The sequence below is a fragment of the Carassius auratus genome, chromosome 13, assembly GCF_003368295.1.
Source record: "Carassius auratus strain Wakin chromosome 13, ASM336829v1, whole genome shotgun sequence".
NCBI lineage: Eukaryota > Metazoa > Chordata > Actinopteri > Cypriniformes > Cyprinidae > Carassius > Carassius auratus.
The window spans coordinates 17,449,015-17,472,556 of NC_039255.1; the positions used below are offsets into that span (position 1 = coordinate 17,449,015).

General features: G+C 40.2%; 2 protein-coding genes across 4 annotated transcripts; one reads left to right on the plus strand and one right to left on the minus strand.

Moving 5' to 3' along the window:
• Positions 1–328: 328 nt before the first annotated feature.
• Positions 329–2,470, minus strand: LOC113113184 (kinesin light chain 1-like). Its single transcript, XM_026279353.1, has 6 exons — positions 2,291–2,470; positions 2,040–2,092; positions 1,858–1,925; positions 1,642–1,750; positions 879–887; positions 329–492 (listed from the first exon to the last, which is right to left on the minus strand). Exons 2-6 carry the CDS (start codon positions 2,070–2,072, stop codon positions 361–363), a joined length of 351 nt encoding a protein of 116 aa, XP_026135138.1. The 5' UTR covers positions 2,073–2,092; positions 2,291–2,470; the 3' UTR covers positions 329–360.
• Positions 2,471–3,879: 1,409 nt separating this feature from the next.
• On the plus strand, positions 3,880–22,682 carry LOC113112899 (uncharacterized). 3 transcript variants are annotated; one of them, XM_026278814.1, is made up of 16 exons: positions 3,886–4,262; positions 4,920–5,082; positions 5,303–5,495; positions 7,021–7,116; positions 7,814–7,909; positions 8,607–8,702; positions 9,400–9,495; positions 13,273–13,368; positions 14,066–14,161; positions 15,584–15,715; positions 15,874–15,963; positions 16,077–18,243; positions 19,126–19,164; positions 19,761–19,847; positions 22,076–22,162; positions 22,292–22,682. In XM_026278814.1, exons 1-16 carry the CDS (start codon positions 4,154–4,156, stop codon positions 22,504–22,506), a joined length of 3,858 nt encoding a protein of 1,285 aa, XP_026134599.1. In that variant the 5' UTR covers positions 3,886–4,153; the 3' UTR covers positions 22,507–22,682. The 3 variants fall into 3 exon arrangements, with proteins under 3 accessions (XP_026134601.1, XP_026134600.1, XP_026134599.1); XM_026278815.1 differs by lacking the exon at positions 14,066–14,161 and having other exon boundaries at positions 3,884–4,262; XM_026278816.1 differs by lacking the exons at positions 7,021–7,116; positions 7,814–7,909; positions 8,607–8,702; positions 9,400–9,495 and having other exon boundaries at positions 3,880–4,262.
• The last annotated feature ends 860 nt before the right edge of the window (positions 22,683–23,542 follow it).

The window sequence follows — 23,542 nt, forward strand, 5'->3', positions numbered from 1 at the left end:
CAATCAGATGCTCTTACACAACTCATTCAGCACTATTTATTTATCAGTTATCATTATATTTATAAGATATAGTAATTTTGTTGTGTTGTTTATTGTTTGAGTTATAAATATAAATACAAAATAATCACTTTATTAATAATCATTTTATGTTGAATATCATTTCTTGATTTTGGGGTGAGAGCTGGAGCTCTGTGGCGCTGCAGGAGGTGTGTGTGTTCAGAGATGCTCACACACACACACAACAGCATGCTAAAGTCAGCACACTCATGCCAGGACACACAATCAGCTCTGGGTGTTTTCTGTGCTGTGTGGATGTACTCACCCGCTCCACTCGATGGCCATACTCACTTCATTGCTCCCTCAGAGCTGCTCTCGTACTTCACGCTTCCTCTGTCTCTTGTCTCTGTCTCTGTCTCTGCTGCGCCGGCGCTCAGCGCTCTCGTCCTCCCTCAGGAGCTCCACCACACGCGTCTGATGGACCACATCCAGACCCTAACACATTTTAATAAAGACATAACTGTAAAGTGGAATTACTGGAAAGTTATATTAGGAATGTCCTCTTTCGCCAGCTTTCACAATGTAGAAAGTGTGTTTGTATTTCTGATAACATAATACATCAGGAATCTAGAGGAGTGTGTGTGAGTCGACTCTCTCTTGATTTGTGCTTCACTGTTTATAACTATTATCCAGCCTGACGAAGGGTTAAATACTCCAGACTTACAGTCAACTAAAACAGGACAGGTGACTAATATTTGACTCTAAATGATAAACAGCTGAGAGAATGAACACTAGAACACATGCAGCACGGCATGATGGGATTGATCTGTGCGCTCTATACACGAGCGTCAGCACTAACCAACATCTTCAGAATAACTCACAGAGATGCTCTGGATCCACAGAGGAGCAGGAAGAAGAGAGAGAGAGAGAGAGAGAGAAAGTGTGTGTGTGTGTGAGAGAGAGAGAGAGAGAGAGAGAGAGAGAGAGTGAGAGAGCACGTGAAACACAGTCCTACACACTCACTCACTCACACACACACACACACACACTCTCTCTCTCTCACACATACACCACACACTCTCTCTCTCTCTCTCTCACTCACACACACACTCTCTCTCTCTCTCTCACACACACACACACACACAAACACACTCTCTCACACATATATACACTCACACACTCTCTCACACACATACACACACACACACTCTCTCTCTCTCTCAAACACACACACATACTTACACACTCTCACACCACACACACACACACACAAACACACTCTCTCTCGCTCTCAAATACACACACATACTTACAACACTCTCACACACACACACACACACACACACACTCTCTCTCACACATATATACACTCACACACTCTCTCACACACATACACACACACACACACTCTCTCTCTCTCAAACACACACACATACTTACACACTCTCTCACACACACACACACACACACACACACAAACACACTCTCTCTCGCTCTCAAAATACACACACATACTTACACACTCACACACACACACACACACACACACAATCTCTCTCTCTCTCAAACACACACCACATACTTACACACTCTCACACACACACACACACTCTCTCTCTCTCTCTCTCACACACACACACACACCTGTTTGCGTGATCTGGTGGCACACTCCTCCAGTGTGTCTGCTGCCTCCAGCTTGCCCTGTCTGCGGTACAGAGCTCCCAGGTTCCTCAGCGTGGTGTTGACCGTCGGGCTGCACACACACATACACACACACACACACACACACACACACATCACAGAACATCAGATCTCAGAGAGGAACACACTCATGTGTAATATGATGTGTGTGTGTGTTACCTGTTGACTTTACAGGCTTTGTACCAGCCTCCGTATTCTCCGTACGGTGTGTTGTCTCTGTGCTTCCCCTGAACATCACACACACACCACACACACACACACACACACACACACACACACACACAGAGTGAGACACAGCAGATCAGCGCACACACACACTCATCATGCTCTCACACACACACCTTGCTCATCTCCTCTCTCTCCTCCGCGTGCATCCAGATGGGCTTGTTTTCGGCTGGAAACAGACACACGAGGGACATCATTATTACCCATGATGCTCTCTGATGAAAACCACTGAATGCTGTGATAGACTGGACTTATACACACAACATTCAGTCCGTGACTCATTTAATAAAGCTGTGTGTGACTCAGTGTGAACGTGAATGCTCATGTTTCGTCATGACCAGTGTACGAGATCTGTGTCATCACTCACCGTCCACAGATCCGAACTCCTTCTCGTGAGCGCGGGTCAGAATCTCTTTATACAGGACCTCAGCTTCTTTATATTTGCCTTGTTTGAGGAAGCAGGAGGCCTGAGGAGAGACGAGAGCGTTCTGCTGATGAAGATCACTCAACAGAGATGTGTGTGTGTGTGTGTGAGTGTGTGTGTGTGTGTGTGTGTGTGTGTTTTGTCTTTATCACATGGTGGGGTCCTCAACCTGTAAGCCCAGTCACAGCGTGGGGACCAAAATTTTTGTGGGGACCAAAAACCTGGTCCCCACAAAAATAACCTCATTTTCAGTGAAAAGAAGGTCAATGACATGCCCTGTACAGTTTTCAGGGGTAACCTCACAATGCACAAAAACCAACGGTTTGTGCTTAGGTGTGCTTAGGACGGGGTAACTCAGTACTGGCCCCTAGTGCCACAGGATGGTATAGCCTCAACACACACTTTTCAATTTCAAACACACTGGACTAAATGCGCATGTGCAATCAGCCACCTTTCATGTAGGCTAATTATGACTTAATTAATTGCTAAAGCTAAGCTCATTTTAAGGAAACTTAACCAATGCATTGATAACACAGGCTATTTTTTTATTAAGTGCTGAATAATGATAACATTATATATTTTTTCATTTTTCATTGAAATATGTATTTTAAAATGTAGATTTTCCATAATAATCATATAATAATAATTATTATTTAGTTATTAATAATATAATAATTATTATTATTCTTGTAAAATAAAATTTCTTGTAAAATAATCAAAATCACATGTTAAAAATCACTGTAGTATCGATAGGCCTAGTTTTATTTGAGTATGGATACTGTCGATACTCGACGTCAGTATCGATACGCCCATCCCCACCCCTGCTCCACACGACACGAGGAGAGAAAGGATTATCAGCACTCGAACTCGAAGGCCTTTTCGGTGTCAGCAGGCAAGACTGGTTTTAATTAAAAAGGTAAGTTATGCCTATGTGACTTAATGATTTATTCCAGTGTACGGAGCCAATTTGATAAGATTTAAGTGCAACATGAAAACGGTTAAAAGCATGTAAGGTTTTTTTTTTTTTTACCAGGTAAAAGCTCACATTTGAACTTGAGTCAGTGCTAAAGTTTAGGTAACGTTACCGTAGTGCTAATCAAAATAAACGTCACGTTTCTTACAAATAACATCAGTAGCTCTGTTTTAAAAATGTTAAAAAGCAACAGAGTTGACCTAGCATACTGCATGTTTTCTCTTCCCTAATTAACATTAAGCCAATTGACTAATTAACGTTAACTCTTTTTAGCAGCAGCAGGCACCTGCCTGATTAAAAGTTTTTATCTTATTTTGAGTAGATTGACGTTAAACCTTTTTACTAAATTTATCCAGTAACCAGCCGACCTATGGCAAGCCGTTCTAACTTTTATTAATTTCCAGGATACTAATTCTTGATATCAACAATTCAATTTTTACTTGTTCAAATTATATTTTTTGATATTAGTTATGATATTTAGTTATTGATATCAGGAATTAGATTTCTACTATAATAATGGCAATTTTTTATATCAGAAATTACATTTCCACTAGTAACAATTCTTGATATCCAATTCAATTTTCACTATTTAAAATGTTAGTTCTTGATATCAACAATCTAATTTCAACTAGTAAAAACTATAATTCTTGATATCATTCAGAAGAGTTATATTTGACAGATTATAGCTCACCTATTACTTTTTACTTCTTAAAATTACACTCCAGTGATCAAGATTTGGTTGTCTAATGTTAAGATAACATAAATCATTTTAAGTGTAAGATTTATGGGGCTATTGGTCTAAAACTGCACTGTTTTTTATTGTAGGATTTCCAATGGCCACACGAAGAAGGAAACCACCAAAACAGGATGCCATAGAACATGCTGTGAAGGCCCTTGACAAGACAGCAGAGTTAGAAGTGCAATACATTAACTCTTTTAAAGGTATGTGCCTTTGTTATGAATTGTTTTTAATAAATTGCTGTTCTAGCAGAACCCCTTGCCTATACCCTGGGGTTTAGTTTGGAAAATAAATGGAAATTATAGAAATGGCAGTGTATTTCGTTCTTGAAATCATTAAAATGATTTCCATCCTCACGACTATTGATAATTGTCTTTGAATTGGAGTGATAAAGGAAGCGGCATGACATGGTCTGGTGGGCGTAACTGGATACAGCTAAAAAATGATTACTCACCTTTGTAATGTAGTTATTATAACCTTTTATCAATGATGTCATTTCATGTAAGTACTGATGTGATGAGAACAAATAGCTCCTGTATATGCAGCTTATAGGCATAGTAAAACTAATATTTTACTGTTTTTAGACTATTGACCAGCACACATATGCAATGCAATATTAATCATGAATAAAAATGGTATTGAGCAGTATTGAAACTTTGAACTTTCACTGTATATTGCAGTGCAGTGCAAGTGAAGTTTTGGATTTGGGTCGAATTCAAAACTAGAATTATGAAGATAGGCAAATATATGACCCCCACCCCCCGGTAGACTACTCAAAAAGTTATTTCAAGGTTGGCAGGTCTGTATACTGTAAGTGTAAAGGCTGCAACAGTGTAATGGTATCTGTGTGTGTGCACTAGGTCGAGGGGTGTTTGCCAAGACACCTTTCAGAAAAGGAGACTTTGTGGTGGAGTACAGAGGAGAATTAATCAATTCTAAAGAATCTCAGAGGAGGAGGAGGACATATCACAATAGATGTGCTGTTTTCATGTTTGACTTCTACTGGCAAGAAAAAACATGGTGGTAAGGCTTAGATGGAATTTTTCCTATCAATTGAGTTCATGTTGCAAACAAATGTGTGATAAAATTATTTTTTTTCTTGTTTTTTGCAACTTTAGCCATCATTTAGCAGCTTGTGTTGTGTATCTGAAGTTTTCTTTTTGAGGACTGATAAAAAATTGCAATCATAATTTAATTTTATTAAGCCTAATCTGTACTTTTTTGGTTTGTCACCTTTTCAAAGTGTTGATGCAGCTAGAGAAGATGGCAGCCTCGGGCGACTGGTTAATGATGACCACAAGCATCCGAACTGCAAAATGAAGAGGGTCATAACAGAGGGCAAACCACACCTCTGCCTATTTGCTTTGAAGGACATTAATGAAGGAGAAGAAATAACATATGACTATGGTGGAACTGATTGGCCTTGGAGGAAACAGGTTTGTCAAAAATGTGTTGCTGTTCCGGTAAAAACTGATTATGAATATTGGCTTTGTTGTAAAAAAGTCAGAATGGTATATTTATTTTACCCAGATTTAAACCAATACTGGTATTTCTGCCTCAGATTATTTTTGCCTAGTTCAGGATAACTTGTAAACAATGTTTAAAAGATTGAATCATCAAATCATCATCTAAAAGACCAAATCAATTTAAATTTTATAGATATACATTGTGTATATTACACTTACCTCAAGTGTCCAAACACAACCACAGTTCCTTTGTACCTATTATTGAAACTTCTAAAGTCTGAACATATACATTCTACAACATGTGTCACTGAACTTGAGATCAGTTTGCTTTCTCCAATTCGTGCAAGCTGTTGGCTACAGGTGAATTTAGTCCTGCCACACTTCACTGTTACTACTTCCTCAACTGTAATGGTTACAGCTGTCTTATAGCAGGCAACATACATGTGACAGAAATCACAGCCAACTTGAACCCATCAAAAGTAACTTGGATTTAGCCTCAGATACAGGACACATGTAAACATTGCCACCACATGCGTGTCTCCTGTCTCTCACATGCGTTTATGTTGTGTTTGCACTGAAGTAAACAAAGCCGATTTCATTACTTCTATTATGAGTCATTCAAAGCTTAATCTCATGGCCCTAACAGAGACTTGGATCAAACCAGAGGACACTGCTACACCTGCAGCACTCTCCAATAATTTCTAATTTTCCCACTCCCCCCGTTTGACCGGAAGAGGTGGAGGTACTGGTCTGCTCATCTCTAATGATTGGAAATTTAATCCTTTACCATCTTTGGGTATCAACAGCTCCTTTGAATCTCATTCAGTTACTGTTACCTACCCTCTTAAAATACATTTTGTAATTGTCTATAGACCCCCAGGACCACTAGGTAACTTTTTGGATGAATTTAGATGTGCTGCTCTCAACCTTTCCTGAGGATGGTACTCCCTTAGTTATGCTTGGAGATTTCAACATCCACCTAGATAAACCTCTGTCTGCTGATTTCCATACTCTGCTTGCCTCTTTTGAACTCTACCGAGTGTCAACTACTGCTACTCCCAAATCAGGCAACCAACTGGACCTTATTTACACACGACACTGCTCCACTGATCATGTACTGGTTACTCCACTGCACACCTCAGATCACTTCCTCCTCACTCTTAACCTCAACATGGTCCCTGACACATCACTTACCCCTCCACGTCATCTTTCGACGTAACCTACGCTCACTCTCACCCTTCCGACTATCTGCTATGGTTTCATCTTTGCTTCCTTCCCCTAAACTATTAGCATCTTTTGATGCTTCCTTCTCTGCTAAAATGACATAATGACATGGCACTGGTTTATCATTGCTCTCTTGTTGTTTTTGATTGCTTCAATTGTCCACATTTGTAAGTCGCTTTGGATAAAAGCATCTGCTAAATGACTAAATGTAAATGTAAGTAATGCTACTGCTGACCATCTACTCCATAATAATGTTTAACTCACTCTTCAGGAGGACAAACAATCGGATGCCACTGAGTCTTTTGAGACTGACATCTTCAGAACAACCGAGCAGACTCCTCAGAGGTCATCCAGCTTCAAGACACAGGTACTAGTTTCTCTCTTTTATGGTCTTTCACTGGTTCAGACTTTAGGTTGTAACCTTCTACTGTTTAGTTTTGAGGTGTCCTCTTCCTAATTGTTAATTTTCTTCATGGAAGTCAATTTTAGATTTGTATACATCAATGTAAATCCTAAGTCTGATATAAGCTGCTAAGCACATTCTGGTTTTTGTGATTTCATGGGGACCAGTCAATAGGACCAGTGTTTAGTGGTGACCTCTCCCTGTGATACACACACCTGTCAGGTCTCTTGTCATTGTGGGGTCCACGCAAACTAAAAATTATTGTAGACACTGGACCACATTAATGACTCTTTTCTGTCTATAAGTCTGAACATATACATTCTACAACATGTGTCACTGAACTTGAGATCAGTTTGCTTTCTCCAATTCGTGCAAGCTGTTGGCTACAGGTGAATTTAGTCCTGCCACACTTCACTGTTACTACTTCCTCAACTGTAATGGTTACAGCTGTCTTATAGCAGGCAACATACATGTGACAGAAATCACAGCCAACTTGAACCCATCAAAAGTAACTTGGATTTAGCCTCAGATACAGGACACATGTAAACATTGCCACCACATGCGTGTCTCCTGTCTCTCACATGCGTTTATGTTGTGTTTGCACTGAAGTAATGCTTCTGCTGACCATCTACTCCATAATAATGTTTAACTCACTCTTCAGGAGGACAAACAATCGGATGCCACTGAGTCTTTTGAGACTGACATCTTCAGAACAACCGAGCAGACTCCTCAGAGGTCATCCAGCTTCAAGACACAGGTACTAGTTTCTCTCTTTTATGGTCTTTCAATGGTTCAGACTTTAGGTTGTAACCTTCTACTGTTTAGTTTTGAGGTGTCCTCTTCCTAATTGTTAATTTTTTTCATGGAAGTCAATTTTAGATTTGTATACATCAATGTAAATCCTAAGTCTGATATAAGCTGCTAAGCACATTCTGGTTTTTGTGATTTCATGGGGACCAGTCAATAGGACCAGTGTTTAGTGGTGACCTCTCCCTGTGATACACACACCTGTCAGGTCTCTTGTCATTGTGGGGTCCACGCAAACTAAAAATTATTGTAGACACTGGACCACATTAATGACTCTTTTCTGTCTATAAGTCTGAACATATACATTCTACAACATGTGTCACTGAACTTGAGATCAGTTTGCTTTCTCCAATTCGTACAAGCTGTTGGCTACAGGTGAATTTAGTCCTGCCACACTTCACTGTTACTACTTCCTCAACTGTAATGGTTACAGCTGTCTTATAGCAGGCAACATACATGTGACAGAAATCACAGCCAACTTGAACCCATCAAAAGTAACTTGGATTTAGCCTCAGATACAGGACACATGTAAACATTGCCACCACATGCGTGTCTCCTGTCTCTCACATGCGTTTATGTTGTGTTTGCACTGAAGTAATGCTTCTGCTGACCATCTACTCCATAATAATGTTTAACTCACTCTTCAGGAGGACAAACAATCGGATGCCACTGAGTCTTTTGAGACTGACATCTTCAGAACAACCGAGCAGACTCCTCAGAGGTCATCCAGCTTCAAGACACAGGTACTAGTTTCTCTCTTTTACGGTCTTTCAATGGTTCAGACTTTAGGTTGTAACCTTCTACTGTTTAGTTTTGAGGTGTCCTCTTCCTAATTGTTAATTTTTTTCATGGAAGTCAATTTTAGATTTGTATACATCAATGTAAATCCTAAGTCTGATATAAGCTGCTAAGCACATTCTGGTTTTTGTGATTTCATGGGGACCAGTCAATAGGACCAGTGTTTAGTGGTGACCTCTCCCTGTGATACACACACCTGTCAGGTCTCTTGTCATTGTGGGGTCCACGCAAACTAAAAATTATTGTAGACACTGGACCACATTAATGACTCTTTTCTGTCTATAAGTCTGAACATATACATTCTACAACATGTGTCACTGAACTTGAGATCAGTTTGCTTTCTCCAATTCGTACAAGCTGTTGGCTACAGGTGAATTTAGTCCTGCCACACTTCACTGTTACTACTTCCTCAACTGTAATGGTTACAGCTGTCTTATAGCAGGCAACATACATGTGACAGAAATCACAGCCAACTTGAACCCATCAAAAGTAACTTGGATTTAGCCTCAGATACAGGACACATGTAAACATTGCCACCACATGCGTGTCTCCTGTCTCTCACATGCGTTTATGTTGTGTTTGCACTGAAGTAATGCTTCTGCTGACCATCTACTCCATAATAATGTTTAACTCACTCTTCAGGAGGACAAACAATCGGATGCCACTGAGTCTTTTGAGACTGACATCTTCAGAACAACCGAGCAGACTCCTCAGAGGTCATCCAGCTTCAAGACACAGGTACTAGTTTCTCTCTTTTATGGTCTTTCAATGGTTCAGACTTTAGGTTGTAACCTTCTACTGTTTAGTTTTGAGGTGTCCTCTTCCTAATTGTTAATTTTCTTCATGGAAGTCAATTTTAGATTTGTATACATCAATGTAAATCCTAAGTCTGATATAAGCTGCTAAGCACATTCTGGTTTTTGTGATTTCATGGGGACCAGTCAATAGGACCAGTGTTTAGTGGTGACCTCTCCCTGTGATACACACACCTGTCAGGTCTCTTGTCATTGTGGGGTCCACGCAAACTAAAAATTATTGTAGACACTGGACCACATTAATGACTCTTTTCTGTCTATAAGTCTGAACATATACATTCTACAACATGTGTCACTGAACTTGAGATCAGTTTGCTTTCTCCAATTCGTGCAAGCTGTTGGCTACAGGTGAATTTAGTCCTGCCACACTTCACTGTTACTACTTCCTCAACTGTAATGGTTACAGCTGTCTTTTAGCAGGCAACATACATGTGACAGAAATCACAGCCAACTTGAACCCATCAAAAGTAACTTGGATTTAGCCTCAGATACAGGACACATGTAAACATTGCCACCACATGCGTGTCTCCTGTCTCTCACATGCGTTTATGTTGTGTTTGCACTGAAGTAAACAAAGCCGATTTCATTACTTCTATTATGAGTCATTCAAAGCTTAATCTCATGGCCCTAACAGAGACTTGGATCAAACCAGAGGACACTGCTACACCTGCAGCACTCTCCAATAATTTCTAATTTTCCCACTCCCCCCGTTTGACCGGAAGAGGTGGAGGTACTGGTCTGCTCATCTCTAATGATTGGAAATTTAATCCTTTACCATCTTTGGGTATCAACAGCTCCTTTGAATCTCATTCAGTTACTGTTACCTACCCTCTTAAAATACATTTTGTAATTGTCTATAGACCCCCAGGACCACTAGGTAACTTTTTGGATGAATTTAGATGTGCTGCTCTCAACCTTTCCTGAGGATGGTACTCCCTTAGTTATGCTTGGAGATTTCAACATCCACCTAGATAAACCTCTGTCTGCTGATTTCCATACTCTGCTTGCCTCTTTTGAACTCTACCGAGTGTCAACTACTGCTACTCCCAAATCAGGCAACCAACTGGACCTTATTTACACACGACACTGCTCCACTGATCATGTACTGGTTACTCCACTGCACACCTCAGATCACTTCCTCCTCACTCTTAACCTCAACATGGTCCCTGACACATCACTTACCCCTCCACGTCATCTTTCGACGTAACCTACGCTCACTCTCACCCTTCCGACTATCTGCTATGGTTTCATCTTTGCTTCCTTCCCCTAAACTATTAGCATCTTTTGATGCTAACAGTGCTACTGATACTTTCTGCTCCACTCTTACATCTAGTTTAGACACCGTTTCCCCTTTGTCTTCCAGGCCAGCCCGTACCACCCCTTCAGCCCCTTGGTTATCTGATGTTCTACGCGAACACCGTTTTAAGCTTAGAGCTGCTGAAAGGGCGTGGTGCAAATCCAAAAATACTACTGACCTTAATGTGTTTCAGTCACTCCTCTCTTCCTTCTCTGCTAATGTCTCCACTGCTAAAATGACATACTACCATAACAAAATTAACAATTCATCGAACTCTTGCATGCTTTTTAAAACATTTTCCTCGCTCCTTTGTCCTCCTCCGCTCCCTCCTGCTTCATCTCTAATAGCTGACGACTCTGCCATGTTTTTCATTAATAAAATTAAAAACATCAGTTCACAATTTTCCACACCACAATCCGTCAAGCTCATATTACCAGCAAACATACACTCATTCACAACCTTCTCTTCACTCTCTGAAGCAGAAGTCTCCAAACTCATCCTTTCTAATCATCCTACTACTTGTCCGCTTGATCCTATTCCATCTCATCTCCTTCAAGCCATTTCTCCTGCAGTTGTACCTGCACTCACTCACATCATTAACACATCCCTCCACACTGGTGTTTTTCCATCATCATTTAGACAGGCTCGTATAACTCCACTACTTAAGAAACCCACCCTTAACCCATCTCTTTTAGAGAACTACAGACCAGTTTCCCTTCTTCCTTTCATTGTAAAAACCCTTGAACAAGCTGTTTTCAACCAAGTCTCTGCCTTTCTCACAAAGAACAACCTCCTTGACCGCAAACGATCTGGCTTCAGAAGTGGACATTCAACTGAGACTGCCTTGCTCTCAGTTGTTGAAGCCCTAAGACTGGCAAGAGCGGAATCCAAATCTTCAGTACTTATCCTGCTTGATCTGTCCGCTGCTTTTGACACGGTTAACCACCAGATCCTCCTGTCAACTCTACTGGCAAAGGGCATCTCAGGAACTACACTCCAGTGGTTTGAGTTTTACCTATCAGATAGGACCTTCAAAGTATCTTGGAGAGGTGAGGTGTCCAAGTCACAACATCTAACTACTGGGGTGCCTCAGGGCTCAGTTCTTGGACCACTTCTCTTCTCGGTCTACATGGCATCATTAGGTTCTGTCATTCAGAAACATGGCTTTTCATACCACTGCTGTGCTGATGACACTCAACTCTACCTCTCATTCCATCCTGATGATCCGACGGTAGCTGCTCGCATCTCAGCTTGTCTAACAGACATTTCTTGCTGGATGATGGACCATCACCTTCAACTCAACCTGGCCAAGACAGAACTGCTTGTGATTCCAGCAAACCCATCGTTTCATCACAATTTCACCATCAAGTTAGGCACATCAACCATAACTTCTTCAAAAACAGCCAGAAACCTTGGAGTTATGATTGATGATCAGCTGACTTTCTCAGACCACATTGCTAAAACTGTCCGATCCTGCAGATTTGCTTTATTCAACATCAAGAAGATCAGGCCCTTTCTTTCAGAACATGCTGCACAACTCCTTGTTCAAGCTCTTGTTCTGTGGCTGGACTATTGCAACGCTCTCTTGGCAGGTCTTCCAGCCAGTCCTATCAAACCTTTACAATTAATCCAAAACGCGGCAGCAAAATAAATTTTTAATGAACCAAAAAGAATACACGTCACACCTCTGTTTATCAATTTGCACTGGCTTCCAATAGCTGCTCGCATAAAATTCAAGGCATTGATGTTTGCCTACAAAACCACCACTGGCTCTGCACCCATTTACCTAAATTTATTACTTCAGACTTATGTGCCTCTATAAGCTTGCATTCTGTAAGTGAACGTCGCTTGATTGTGACATCCCATAGAAGCACAAAGTCACTTTTACGGACTTTTAAATTAAATGTTTCCTCCTGGTGGAATGACCTGTCCAATTCAATCCGAGCAGCTGAGTCCTTAGCCATCTTCAAGAATCGGCTAAAAACCCATCTCTTCCATCTTTATTTGATCCTCTAACTTTAGCACTGACTATTCTACACTATTCTAAAAAAAAAAAAAATCTAACTATCTTTCTTATCATCTTGTATTCTATTTTCTTTTCATTTATTGTACAATTATATAAAAAGACCTCTAACACTAGCTTGCTCTATTCTTTTTCTATTCTATCTGTTTTTTTTATTTATTATATTATTTAAAAGCCCTTGCTACGTGTACTGCATTTAAGCTAACTGAGACTTGTTATAGCACTGGTTTATCATTGCTCTCTTGTTGTTTTTTATTGCTTCGATTGTCCACATTTGTAAGTCGCTTTGGATAAAAGCATCTGCTAAATGACTAAATGTAAATGTAAGTAATGCTACTGCTGACCATCTACTCCATAATAATGTTTAACTCACTCTTCAGGAGGACAAACAATCGGATGCCACTGAGTCATTTGAGACTGACATCTTCAGAACAACCGAGCAGACTCCTCAGAGGTCATCCAGCTTCAAGACACAGGTACTAGTTTCTCTCTTTTATGGTCTTTCACTGGTTCAGACTTTAGGTTGTAACCTTCTACTGTTTAGTTTTGAGGTGTCCTCTTCCTAATTGTTAATTTTTTTCATGGAAGTCAATTTTAGATTTGTATACATCAATGTAAATCCTAAGTCTGATATAAGCTGCTAAGCACATTCTGGTTTTTGTGATTTCATGGGGACCAGTCAATAGGACCAGTGTTTAGTGGTGACCTCTCCCTGTGATACACACACCTGTCAGGTCTCTTGTCATTGTGGGGTCCACGCAAACTAAAAATTATTGTAGACACTGGACCACATTAATGACTCTTTTCTGTCTATAAGTCTGAACATATACATTCTACAACATGTGTCACTGAACTTGAGATCAGTTTGCTTTCTCCAATTCGTACAAGCTGTTGGCTACAGGTGAATTTAGTCCTGCCACACTTCACTGTTACTACTTCCTCAACTGTAATGGTTACAGCTGTCTTATAGCAGGCAACATACATGTGACAGAAATCACAGCCAACTTGAACCCATCAAAAGTAACTTGGATTTAGCCTCAGATACAGGACACATGTAAACATTGCCACCACATGCGTGTCTCCTGTCTCTCACATGCGTTTATGTTGTGTTTGCACTGAAGTAATGCTTCTGCTGACCATCTACTCCATAATAATGTTTAACTCACTCTTCAGGAGGACAAACAATCGGATGCCACTGAGTCTTTTGAGACTGACATCTTCAGAACAACCGAGCAGACTCCTCAGAGGTCATCCAGCTTCAAGACACAGGTACTAGTTTCTCTTTTTTTAATGACTTTCACTGGTTCAGACTTTAGTAATACCATTCCAACAAAAACTCTTCAAAGCTGTCGCTGTTAATATCCCAGAGGTAGCCAAATAAACATCACTAGCAAGTTATTTTCCTAGTTGTAGACGCAAGCTCAAAGGGACATAATGAAATCACTTATGCTATTACATTCTATTTGGCCAAAGATATGCCCATTTACACAGTAGAAAGAGAAGGCTTCAGGAAGCTTCTGAATGCACTGGACAAACGATATGAAATCCCATCATGCACCTACTTTCACAGGTAGCTGTCCTGCAGTTATATTTTTGTCTTTTTTGAACAACATCTGTGCTTTTGTCAGTGGTCCCGTTTAAACGTCTGTTAAAAGCAGGCTGTCATTTCGCCAGCTACAGCTACGTATTTAATAGATATAACAGCAGAAGAATGAAAAATGCCCAGGAAGTTCTGCCAGTGACATGAGTGAAGGAGAATTGGATGAGAGAGAGATTAATGCAGGCATGGGTTCGTTTTATTTATTCTCATAGCAAGGCAAACTAAGTGATTATTACCAAAACTTTGTTATGGCAAGGCTAGCAGACCCAAGTGCAGGACTAAGAATGGGATTAGTTACAAAAGAGGAATATTTATTGCAGGGTTAAAAGGATCTAATATTGTGCGGGTGAAGAGTGAAAATAGATGCATGCCGAACCAGTTGGTGGCTGCTTTTCAGAGCAGGGGTAACCGTAGTTGAGAGTCCAGAGTGAGAGAGTCTGATCCAGTAGATCCAGAGCAGAATCTGGGAATAGTTTAGCTGGGCAGGGGTCCAGGCGGAGAGCAGACGGGATCCTTAACACTTAACTAAACAATGCGTTATTATGCATAATTCTCTTTTAACTTTTATTATAGCAAGTAAATGTTCTTCCTCTACATTCGGCCTAATATAATTATTTCAATGTGTTCATTTATATTGTTGAAGCCTACAGTTTAGCCTATTGATTAATGTTAAAATGTAGGCTATATGACTGTTTTGATCTGTAATGAAATTAAGCATTTAACACAGCTGAGGACTTCATTTTGTTTTCCCTTTGATGTGAACTGGAGCGTTACGTTCACTGCTGTGAGCGGAGGTCAGGCGCGTGGAAAAAAAAACCCCCTCCAATATTTGAATCTCAATTTGAAAATCGAATGTTTACCTAACAATGAAATATTCAGGTTCAGCCCTAGTCATTTCCACTTCTAAAAGTGCAGTATTGTCCTTGCTATATATTTAAACCATTTTTATGCCACATGTCTGTTTTATTGAAAAATATGAAGATTAAATGTGGGTTTCCAGTGTTTTTGAAATACCATTTGATGTACATAGGTATACATTTATGTATGTGTGTGGTCATTTATATCTTATGTCTTCCTTTGATGTTCTATAGTGCCCACACGATCCAGAACCCTTACCTTCAATGAACAAAGTTGGAATGAATCCTTCCCTGGTGGACTACACAGATTCTGATGAATCTCAGAGTCCAAGCACAAATCATGACCAGTTTAATTCAAGCTGCCAGGTATTTATTTTTTTTTTTAGCATTTGCATGTATTTGTACAGGAATGGGTACCGAAATATAGTATCAGTAAGCTCAGACATTATTGGTTCTGCTTTCAGTACCTATTTTTCCCTTGTCCTTGGGTTTAAATGTTAATTACATATTTTTCAACACTCTAGACATGGTGTCCGACTTCAGAGTTCGAAATAAGCCTCACCCACCAGGACGGAGATTATATTCCAAGGCTGAGGAGGACCAAAAGCATACAGGTAAGCAACTCAAAATGTAGAGGATGGATGTACATACTTAGCATCTTGTACGTAACAGAAAAGTAATGTTTAATCAGTGTGCTGACTTTGACTTCACTTTTTCTTTTCTGAAGATGAACAGAAAGGTTGAGTTTGCTTCAGATGAGCTTTTTGACCCCACCTCAGGCAGCAGTGGAGAGGAATATATTCCTCACAGTAGTGAGGATTCATCTGAAGGTACAGACACAAGCGAAGTCATTCAACCAGTCAATCAGAAAGAGAGCATGCTTAGATTTCCAATCCTAGGGAAGTATGCTGACATCGGAGAACTGAACGATGTGTCGTCAAAGCAAATCCTTAACAGAGGACGCTCACCTTCAAGAAGAGGGGGCAACTCTGGTATGAGACGTAAAAGGCAATGTTCAAGCAGTTCAAGACGTGCATCCTACCCTACAACACATGCAAGTAGTGGTCACTCAACAAAACGGAGTGGAGAGGGAGACCCTGAATCTGTATTACAGAAAACAACACCTGATCTGGAGAAAGATCTTCCTGACAGTGCCTCTTCCCTCCATACAGAAGATGTAGCTGATGGTTCACTTTCCATATCTGCTGTCTGTAAAAAGGAGAATGGGTCAAGAATGTACAACAAAAAGCAATACTGTTTGTACTGTAGGGAGGGATTCGTAAAAATGGCAAGGCATTTGGAGCGTGCTCATAAAGATAAACCAGAGGTTGCACAGGCTCTGTCCTTTCCAAAAGGCTCCAAAGAAAGACGAATGCATATGGAATATTTGAGAAACAGGGGCAACTTTGCACACAATGTGCATGTATTAAATGCTGGTGTTGGAAATCTTGTTCCTCGCAAGCAACCAAGGAAGGATTGTCAAGCACAGAATTTCCTGCATTGTATACATTGTCATGGTTTCTTCACAAAGAAGGTTCTTTGGCGGCACATGATGACCTGCAAGTTCAAGCCGAGTGTTCCACAAAAACCTGGCAAAACTCGTGTCCAGGCCCTCTGCGCATTTGCTGTACCTCCACCACCTGGTGTCAAGGTGGAATTTTGGAAGCTGCTAAACAACATGGTTCAAGATGAAGTTTATTCTGTACTGAAATCGGATGTCTGTATCATGGAGTATGGTGAGCATTTGTATAACAGGCTTGGATATGATGTTGGCAAACATGAATACATCCGTCAGAAACTGAGAGAGCTAGGAAGGCTTCTGATATGCTCAAGAAAAACCACTTCCTTGAAGACCATTAAAGATCACGTCAAACCTGCCAATTTTATGCAAGTTGTGGAATCAGTAAAACACCTAGCAGGCTATGACAGTAAAACCCATTCATACAGGTGCCCAAGTCTAGCTCTCAAAATTGGACACAACTTGACAAAGATTTCAATGCTTCTTGAAAGCCATGCAAATCTACAGAACGACTACAGTGCTGCAAAAGATGCTCGTACATTCCGCAGAGTGTATGAAACCAGATGGAATGAACTGATATCAGCCGCATCACTGAGAACACTTCAGGAGTCTAAGTGGAATACTCCTCTGTTGCTTCCATTCACAAAAGATGTCCAGACTCTCCATTCGTATTTGGATGTGCAACAACAAGATCTTTACAGTAAACTGTCTACAGAGGTATCCCCCCAGACGTGGGCAAAACTGGCAAAGGTCATTTTGGCACAAGTCATTTTGTTTAATCGACGAAGAGCTGGGGAGGTGTCAAAAATGACCCTTTCTGCATATGTATGTCAAAATCCATCAGACCCACATGAAGATGTGAATGAAGCCCTCTCAGATCTAGAGAAGAAACTCTGTCAGCATTTCAGCAGGATTGAGATAAGAGGAAAAAGGGGAAGAAAAGTTCCTGTGCTTTTGACCCCAGTGATGAAGCAAGGACTGGATCTGCTTGTCGGCACACGGCAGGAATGTGAGGTTCCTCGGGAGAACGTATACCTATTTGCAAGACCATCGGCTTTGACCTGTTACCGCGGGTCTGATTGCCTTCGACACTTTGCCAAGGTCTGTGGTGCAAAAAGTCCTGAAAGTCTCACTTCTACAAAACTACGCAAACAAACAGGAACACTGTCTCAAGTTCTCAACCTCAGTAATACAGAGCTGGATCAGTTAGCGGATTTTCTTGGCCATGATGTTAGAGTGCACCGGCAGTTCTATAGACTTCCTGAAGGCACCCTCCAACTTGCAAAAATTAGCAAAGTCCTCATGGCTCTGGATCAGGGACGCCTGGCAGAATTCAAGGGCAAGACACTGGATGACATTAACATTGATCCCGAAGGTACTTATTATTAGGACTGTCAATTACTTAAAATATTTATTGTCCATAGTTCACTCACGATTATTCGCAGATTAATAGTGCATTTTTTTTATCTGTTCTAAATATACCTTAAGGGGATTTTTTTCAACATGACATGTTTTTATGTTTCTGCTTGTCAAGTTGCTAGCAGCTGGTTTTAGAACAAAGATGTGACCTGTTTCAACAGCAATTCAGCTTGTCAAAAGAGTCACAAAGTTATCTTGCACACAAACTCTGTTTCTGATTCTATACAAAAAGCCACGGTCAGAGTCGTTGCTATGGAAACGATACGCTGTCTGGTACTGTTGCAGCAATGTAGGTTTTAGAAAGTTGCAGACTGGTACGTTGCCGGGAGTTGCAAGTCACGAATCTTTGGTGTGAACTGGCCCATTTCTGCTTAAGGAGTTTTGTTTCTGCTCGCCATACACAGCGGTACTGCTGCACCTCTTCGACGGTCATAATTACTGAACGCACATGCATTAATCATGTGTGGGGCTGCAGCTAAAATTATTTTTGTAATCAAGTATTCTTTAGATTATTACATCGATTTGTCGAGTAATCGTATAAGAAATACTTTTGCTTGACAGCAACACAAACTCACCACCCAACCAGGCGGAGAACAATAAACGTACATGTATACAAAAAAATTGTGCCTTTAAAAGAAATTTGCGTTAATTCGTTATCACGTTAACTTTGAAAGCCCTACTTATTTAATTTTTCTTCACAGATTTCAACATGAACACTTCATGTCTCATACATGTTTTTCTTTGGCGTAATTGGGAGCGTGTCTGGATCGAATGAATTACATTGGGCTTTCACTAACAGTCATTCTTTTCCCTTCTACCCCCCCACAACCCTTCACAGAAAATGTGCTCTTGGACAGCGAACATGAGTCAGAGTCAGGTACGTATTTTACATATGATCCTAATTCTGACCATGTTTATGTGTTAATGGATAACCACAAATGTTGATTTACTATATGGATGTCCCAAAAAAGGCTTTTTTTCTCTTAAATATTATCTGCTAATGTCTAGTCCAATCTGATACTTTTACCTTGATATTGATTAATTATGTATCTGAAACAATGGGAAATAACACCTATAGATACTGACTCTGACACACCTTTTTTTCTAGCTACTTGATCCAAATACTAAAGGTCCTTGTTCAAAAGTCTTAATTTGATAAACTGTAATTACTGATGTAATATGAATGATTAACTTGGAGAATGTAATTCGCCCAAATTGTGAATGTGAATTTTTCACATACATTTTTTCACTTTTGCATCACTAGCAGACTGTAGTGGACAAAACAGAGTTCAGTCAACAAACACAGTACAGTTATGAAAGTGTCAGTTTGAAATCTCCATTAAAAAAATGCCCAGATTGGCGTTGATACCGATTATATATTTAGGATCCGCATGGGCCATTTCTAATATACTGTTGTATGACTAATACGTCTTAATTGTTATTTTCTGCATTTTGTGTTTTTCTGATTTTCAGAGAGTCAGGTTACAACTACTCAGAGGGAAGAGAATGACACAGCAGTGCCAGATGTCAGTGATAGCAAGTCCCAAAAGAGGGATAAAGGTTAACTTTTTAGATCTCAATTATTTACATTTTGATCATTATGCCCTATGTCTGTTTCATATTAAACTTTGTCACTGTATTGTCTTTAAAGATTGACAGCTGTAGATATTGACTCTATCACACCTTATTTTGTTCTAGCTACTTGATCCAAATACTTAAGGTCCTTGTTCAAAATTTTTTTATTTGATAAACTGTAATTACTGATGTACAGTTGTGGCCAAAAGTTTTGAGAATTACATAAATATTGGAAATTGGAAAAGTTGCTGCTTAAGGTTTTATAATAGCAATTTGCATATACTCCAGAATGTTATGTAGAGTGATCAGATGAATTGCATAGTCCTTCTTTGCCATGAAAATTAACTTAATCCCAAAAAGACCTTTCCACTGCATTTCATTGCTGTCATTAAAGGACCAGCTGAGATCCTTTCAGTAATCGTCTTGTTAACTCAGGTGAGAATGTTGACGAGCACAAGGCTGGAGATCATTATGTCAGGCTGATTGGGTTAGAATGGCAGACTTGACATGTTAAAAGGAGGGTGATGCTTGAAATCATTGTTCTTCCATTGTTAACCATGGTGACCTGCAAAGAAACGCGTGCAGCCATCATTGCGGTGAATAAAAATGGCTTCACAGGCAAGGATATTGTGGCTACTAAGATTGCACCTAAATCAACAATTTATGGGTTCATCAAGAACTTCAAGGAAAGAGGTTCAATTCTTGTAAAGAAGGCTTCAGGGCGTCCAAGAAAGTCCAGCAAGTGCCAGGATCGTCACCTAAAGAGGATTCAGCTGCGGGATCGGAGTGCCACCAGTGCAGAGCTTGCTCAGGAATGGCAGCAGGCAGGTGTGAGTGCATCTGCACGCATAGTGAGGCCAAGACTTTTGGAAGATGGCCTGGTGTCAAGAAGGGCAGCAAAGAAGCCACTTCTCTCCAAAAAAAACATCAGGAACAGATTGATCTTCTGCAGAAAGTATAGAGAACGGACTGCTGAGGACTGGGGCAAAGTCATATTCTCCGATGAAGCCCCTTTCCGATTGTTTGGGGCATCTGGAAAAAGGCTTGTCCGGAGAAGAAAAGGTGAGCGCTACCATCAGTCCTGTGTCATGCCAACAGTAAAGCATCCTGACACCATTCATGTGTGGGGTTGCTTCTCATCCAAGGGAGTGGGCTCACTCACAATTCTGCCCAAAAACACAGCCATGAATAAAGAATGGTACCAAAACACCCTCCAACAGCAACTTCTTCCAACAACCCAACAACAGTTTGGTGAAGAACAATGCATTTTCCAGCACGATGGAGCACCGTGCCATAAGGCAAAAGTGATAACTAAGTGGCTCGGGGACCAGAATGTTGAAATTTTGGGTCCATGGCCTGGAAACTCCCCAGATCTTAATCCCATTGAGAACTTGTGGTCAATCCTCAAGAGGCGGGTGGACAAACAAAAACCCACTAATTCTGACAAACTCCAAGAAGTTACTATGAAAGAATGGGTTGCTATCAGTCAGGATTTGGCCCAGAAGTTGATTGAGAGCATGCCCAGTCGAATTGCAGAGGTCCTGAAAAAGAAGGGCCAACACTGCAAATACTGACTCTTTGCATAAATGTCATGTAATTGTCGATAAAAGCCTTTGAAACGTATGAAGTGCTTGTAATTATATTTCAGTACATCACAGAAACAACTGAAACAAAGATCTAAAAGCAGTTTAGCAGCAAACTTTTTGAAAACTAATATTTATGTAATTCTCAAAACTTTTGGCCACGACTGTAATATGAATGATTAACTTGGAGAATGTCATTACTGAAATATACCTGTTCAGCTACAATGAAGACACCTCACACCTTGTTGGAACTACAGAAACACTCAGATGGTACAGTTGTCTTAGAGTGGAGCTTCCTCACAGAGTGTCACTCACTGGTGCGCCCATATTGTGAATGTGAATTTTTCACTTTCATATGCAGACAAATGTTTTAATGTACAGCGTGGCTGTTGTAAAGAAGAATAGTGTTGCATCACTAGCAGACTGTAGTGGACAAAACAGAGTTCAGTCAACAAACACAGTACAGTTATGAAAGTGGCAGTTTGAAATCTCCATTTAAAAAAAATGCCCAGATTGGCGTTGATACCGATTATATATTTAGGATCCGCATGGGCCATTTCTAATATACTGTTGTATGACTAATACGTCTTAATTGTTATTTTCTGCATTTTGTGTTTTTCTGATTTTCAGAGAGTCAGGTTACAACTACTCAGAGGGAAGAGAATGACACAGCAGTGCCAGATGTCAGTGATAGCAAGTCCCAAAAGAGGGATAAAGGTTAACTTTTTAGATCTCAATTATTTACATTTTGATCATTATGCCCTATGTCTGTTTCATATTAAACTTTGTTACTGTATTTTTAATGTTTATGTGCCACATTCTTTTTGTTATAACCAACCTGTACAGGTCGTCAGCCTTTCAAGAGAAAGATGTGGGAGAAAGAGGAGATCCTTGCTGTTGAGAAGCACATGATGTCCTTCATCACTTCATGCCGTGTTCCGGGAAAAAGTGACTGTGATAAGTGCCTTGAACTGGAGAAAGTAGCACTTAAAAACAGAAATTGGCTGGCCATTAAGTTCTACATTAAGAATCGAATCACAGCTCTCAAGAACAAAGTTTAAAATGTTTCTGTTGGCACTTGTTATGCTTATGTCACGTTTAAATTATAACGTGTTGTTCATTTAAGACGTTGTTGAATGTTGGAATTAGATATGTGGTACCTAGCACTTAGAAACGTTAAAGGGTTAGTTCACCCAAAAATGAAAATCCTGTCAGTAATTACTCTCCCTCATGTTGTTCCAACCCCGTAAGACCTTCGTTCATCTTCAGAACACAAATGAAGATATTTTTCATTAAATCTGAGAGCTGGATCACTCCTCCATAGGCTTCTAAGGGATTGAAACTTGCCAGCCCAAAAAACCCCAGACTTTATTCCACTATTCATTTCCTTCTCTCTGGGGCTCGAGTGAGTTCATGTAGTGTAACATCGTAGCGCTTCTGTGTTATACATCACACACATGACCAGCGTCGGCCAGTAGTGAGCCTACGTGTGATGTATAACACAGAAGCGCTACGATGTTACACTACATGAACTCACTCGAGCCCCAGAGAGAAGGAAATGAATAGTGGAATAAAGTCTGGGGTTTTTTGCACACACAAAAAGTATTCTTGTCGCTTGATAAACTTAAGATTGGGCCACTGTAGTCACTTGGACTATATTAACAATGTCTTTAATAACTTTTCTGGGCTGGCAAGTTTCAATCCCTTAGAAGCCTATGGAGGAGTGATCCAGCTCTCAGATTTAATGAAAAATATCTTCATTTGTGTTCTGAAGATGAACGAAGGTCTTACAGGGTTGGAACAACATGAGGGAGAGTAATTACTGACAGGATTTTCATTTTTGGGTGAACTAACCCTTTAAGATGTTGCTTGTAAAAAGAGCCTGTGAGTGTTTAAAGGAGTTAAGATGATTCAATATTCCAGCAGTTGAAATTAAAATTTTGCAGTCAGTCTATTGTTGTTACTATTCGTTGTTACTATTTGTTGGGATTTGTGTCCTGTAAAATGCTGACCTTAATTGTGACCTTTGTGTTACAAGGCTTCATATTGCACTATTGTTAATCACAAACGAGCTCAGACATCCTGAAGAAAGGGACT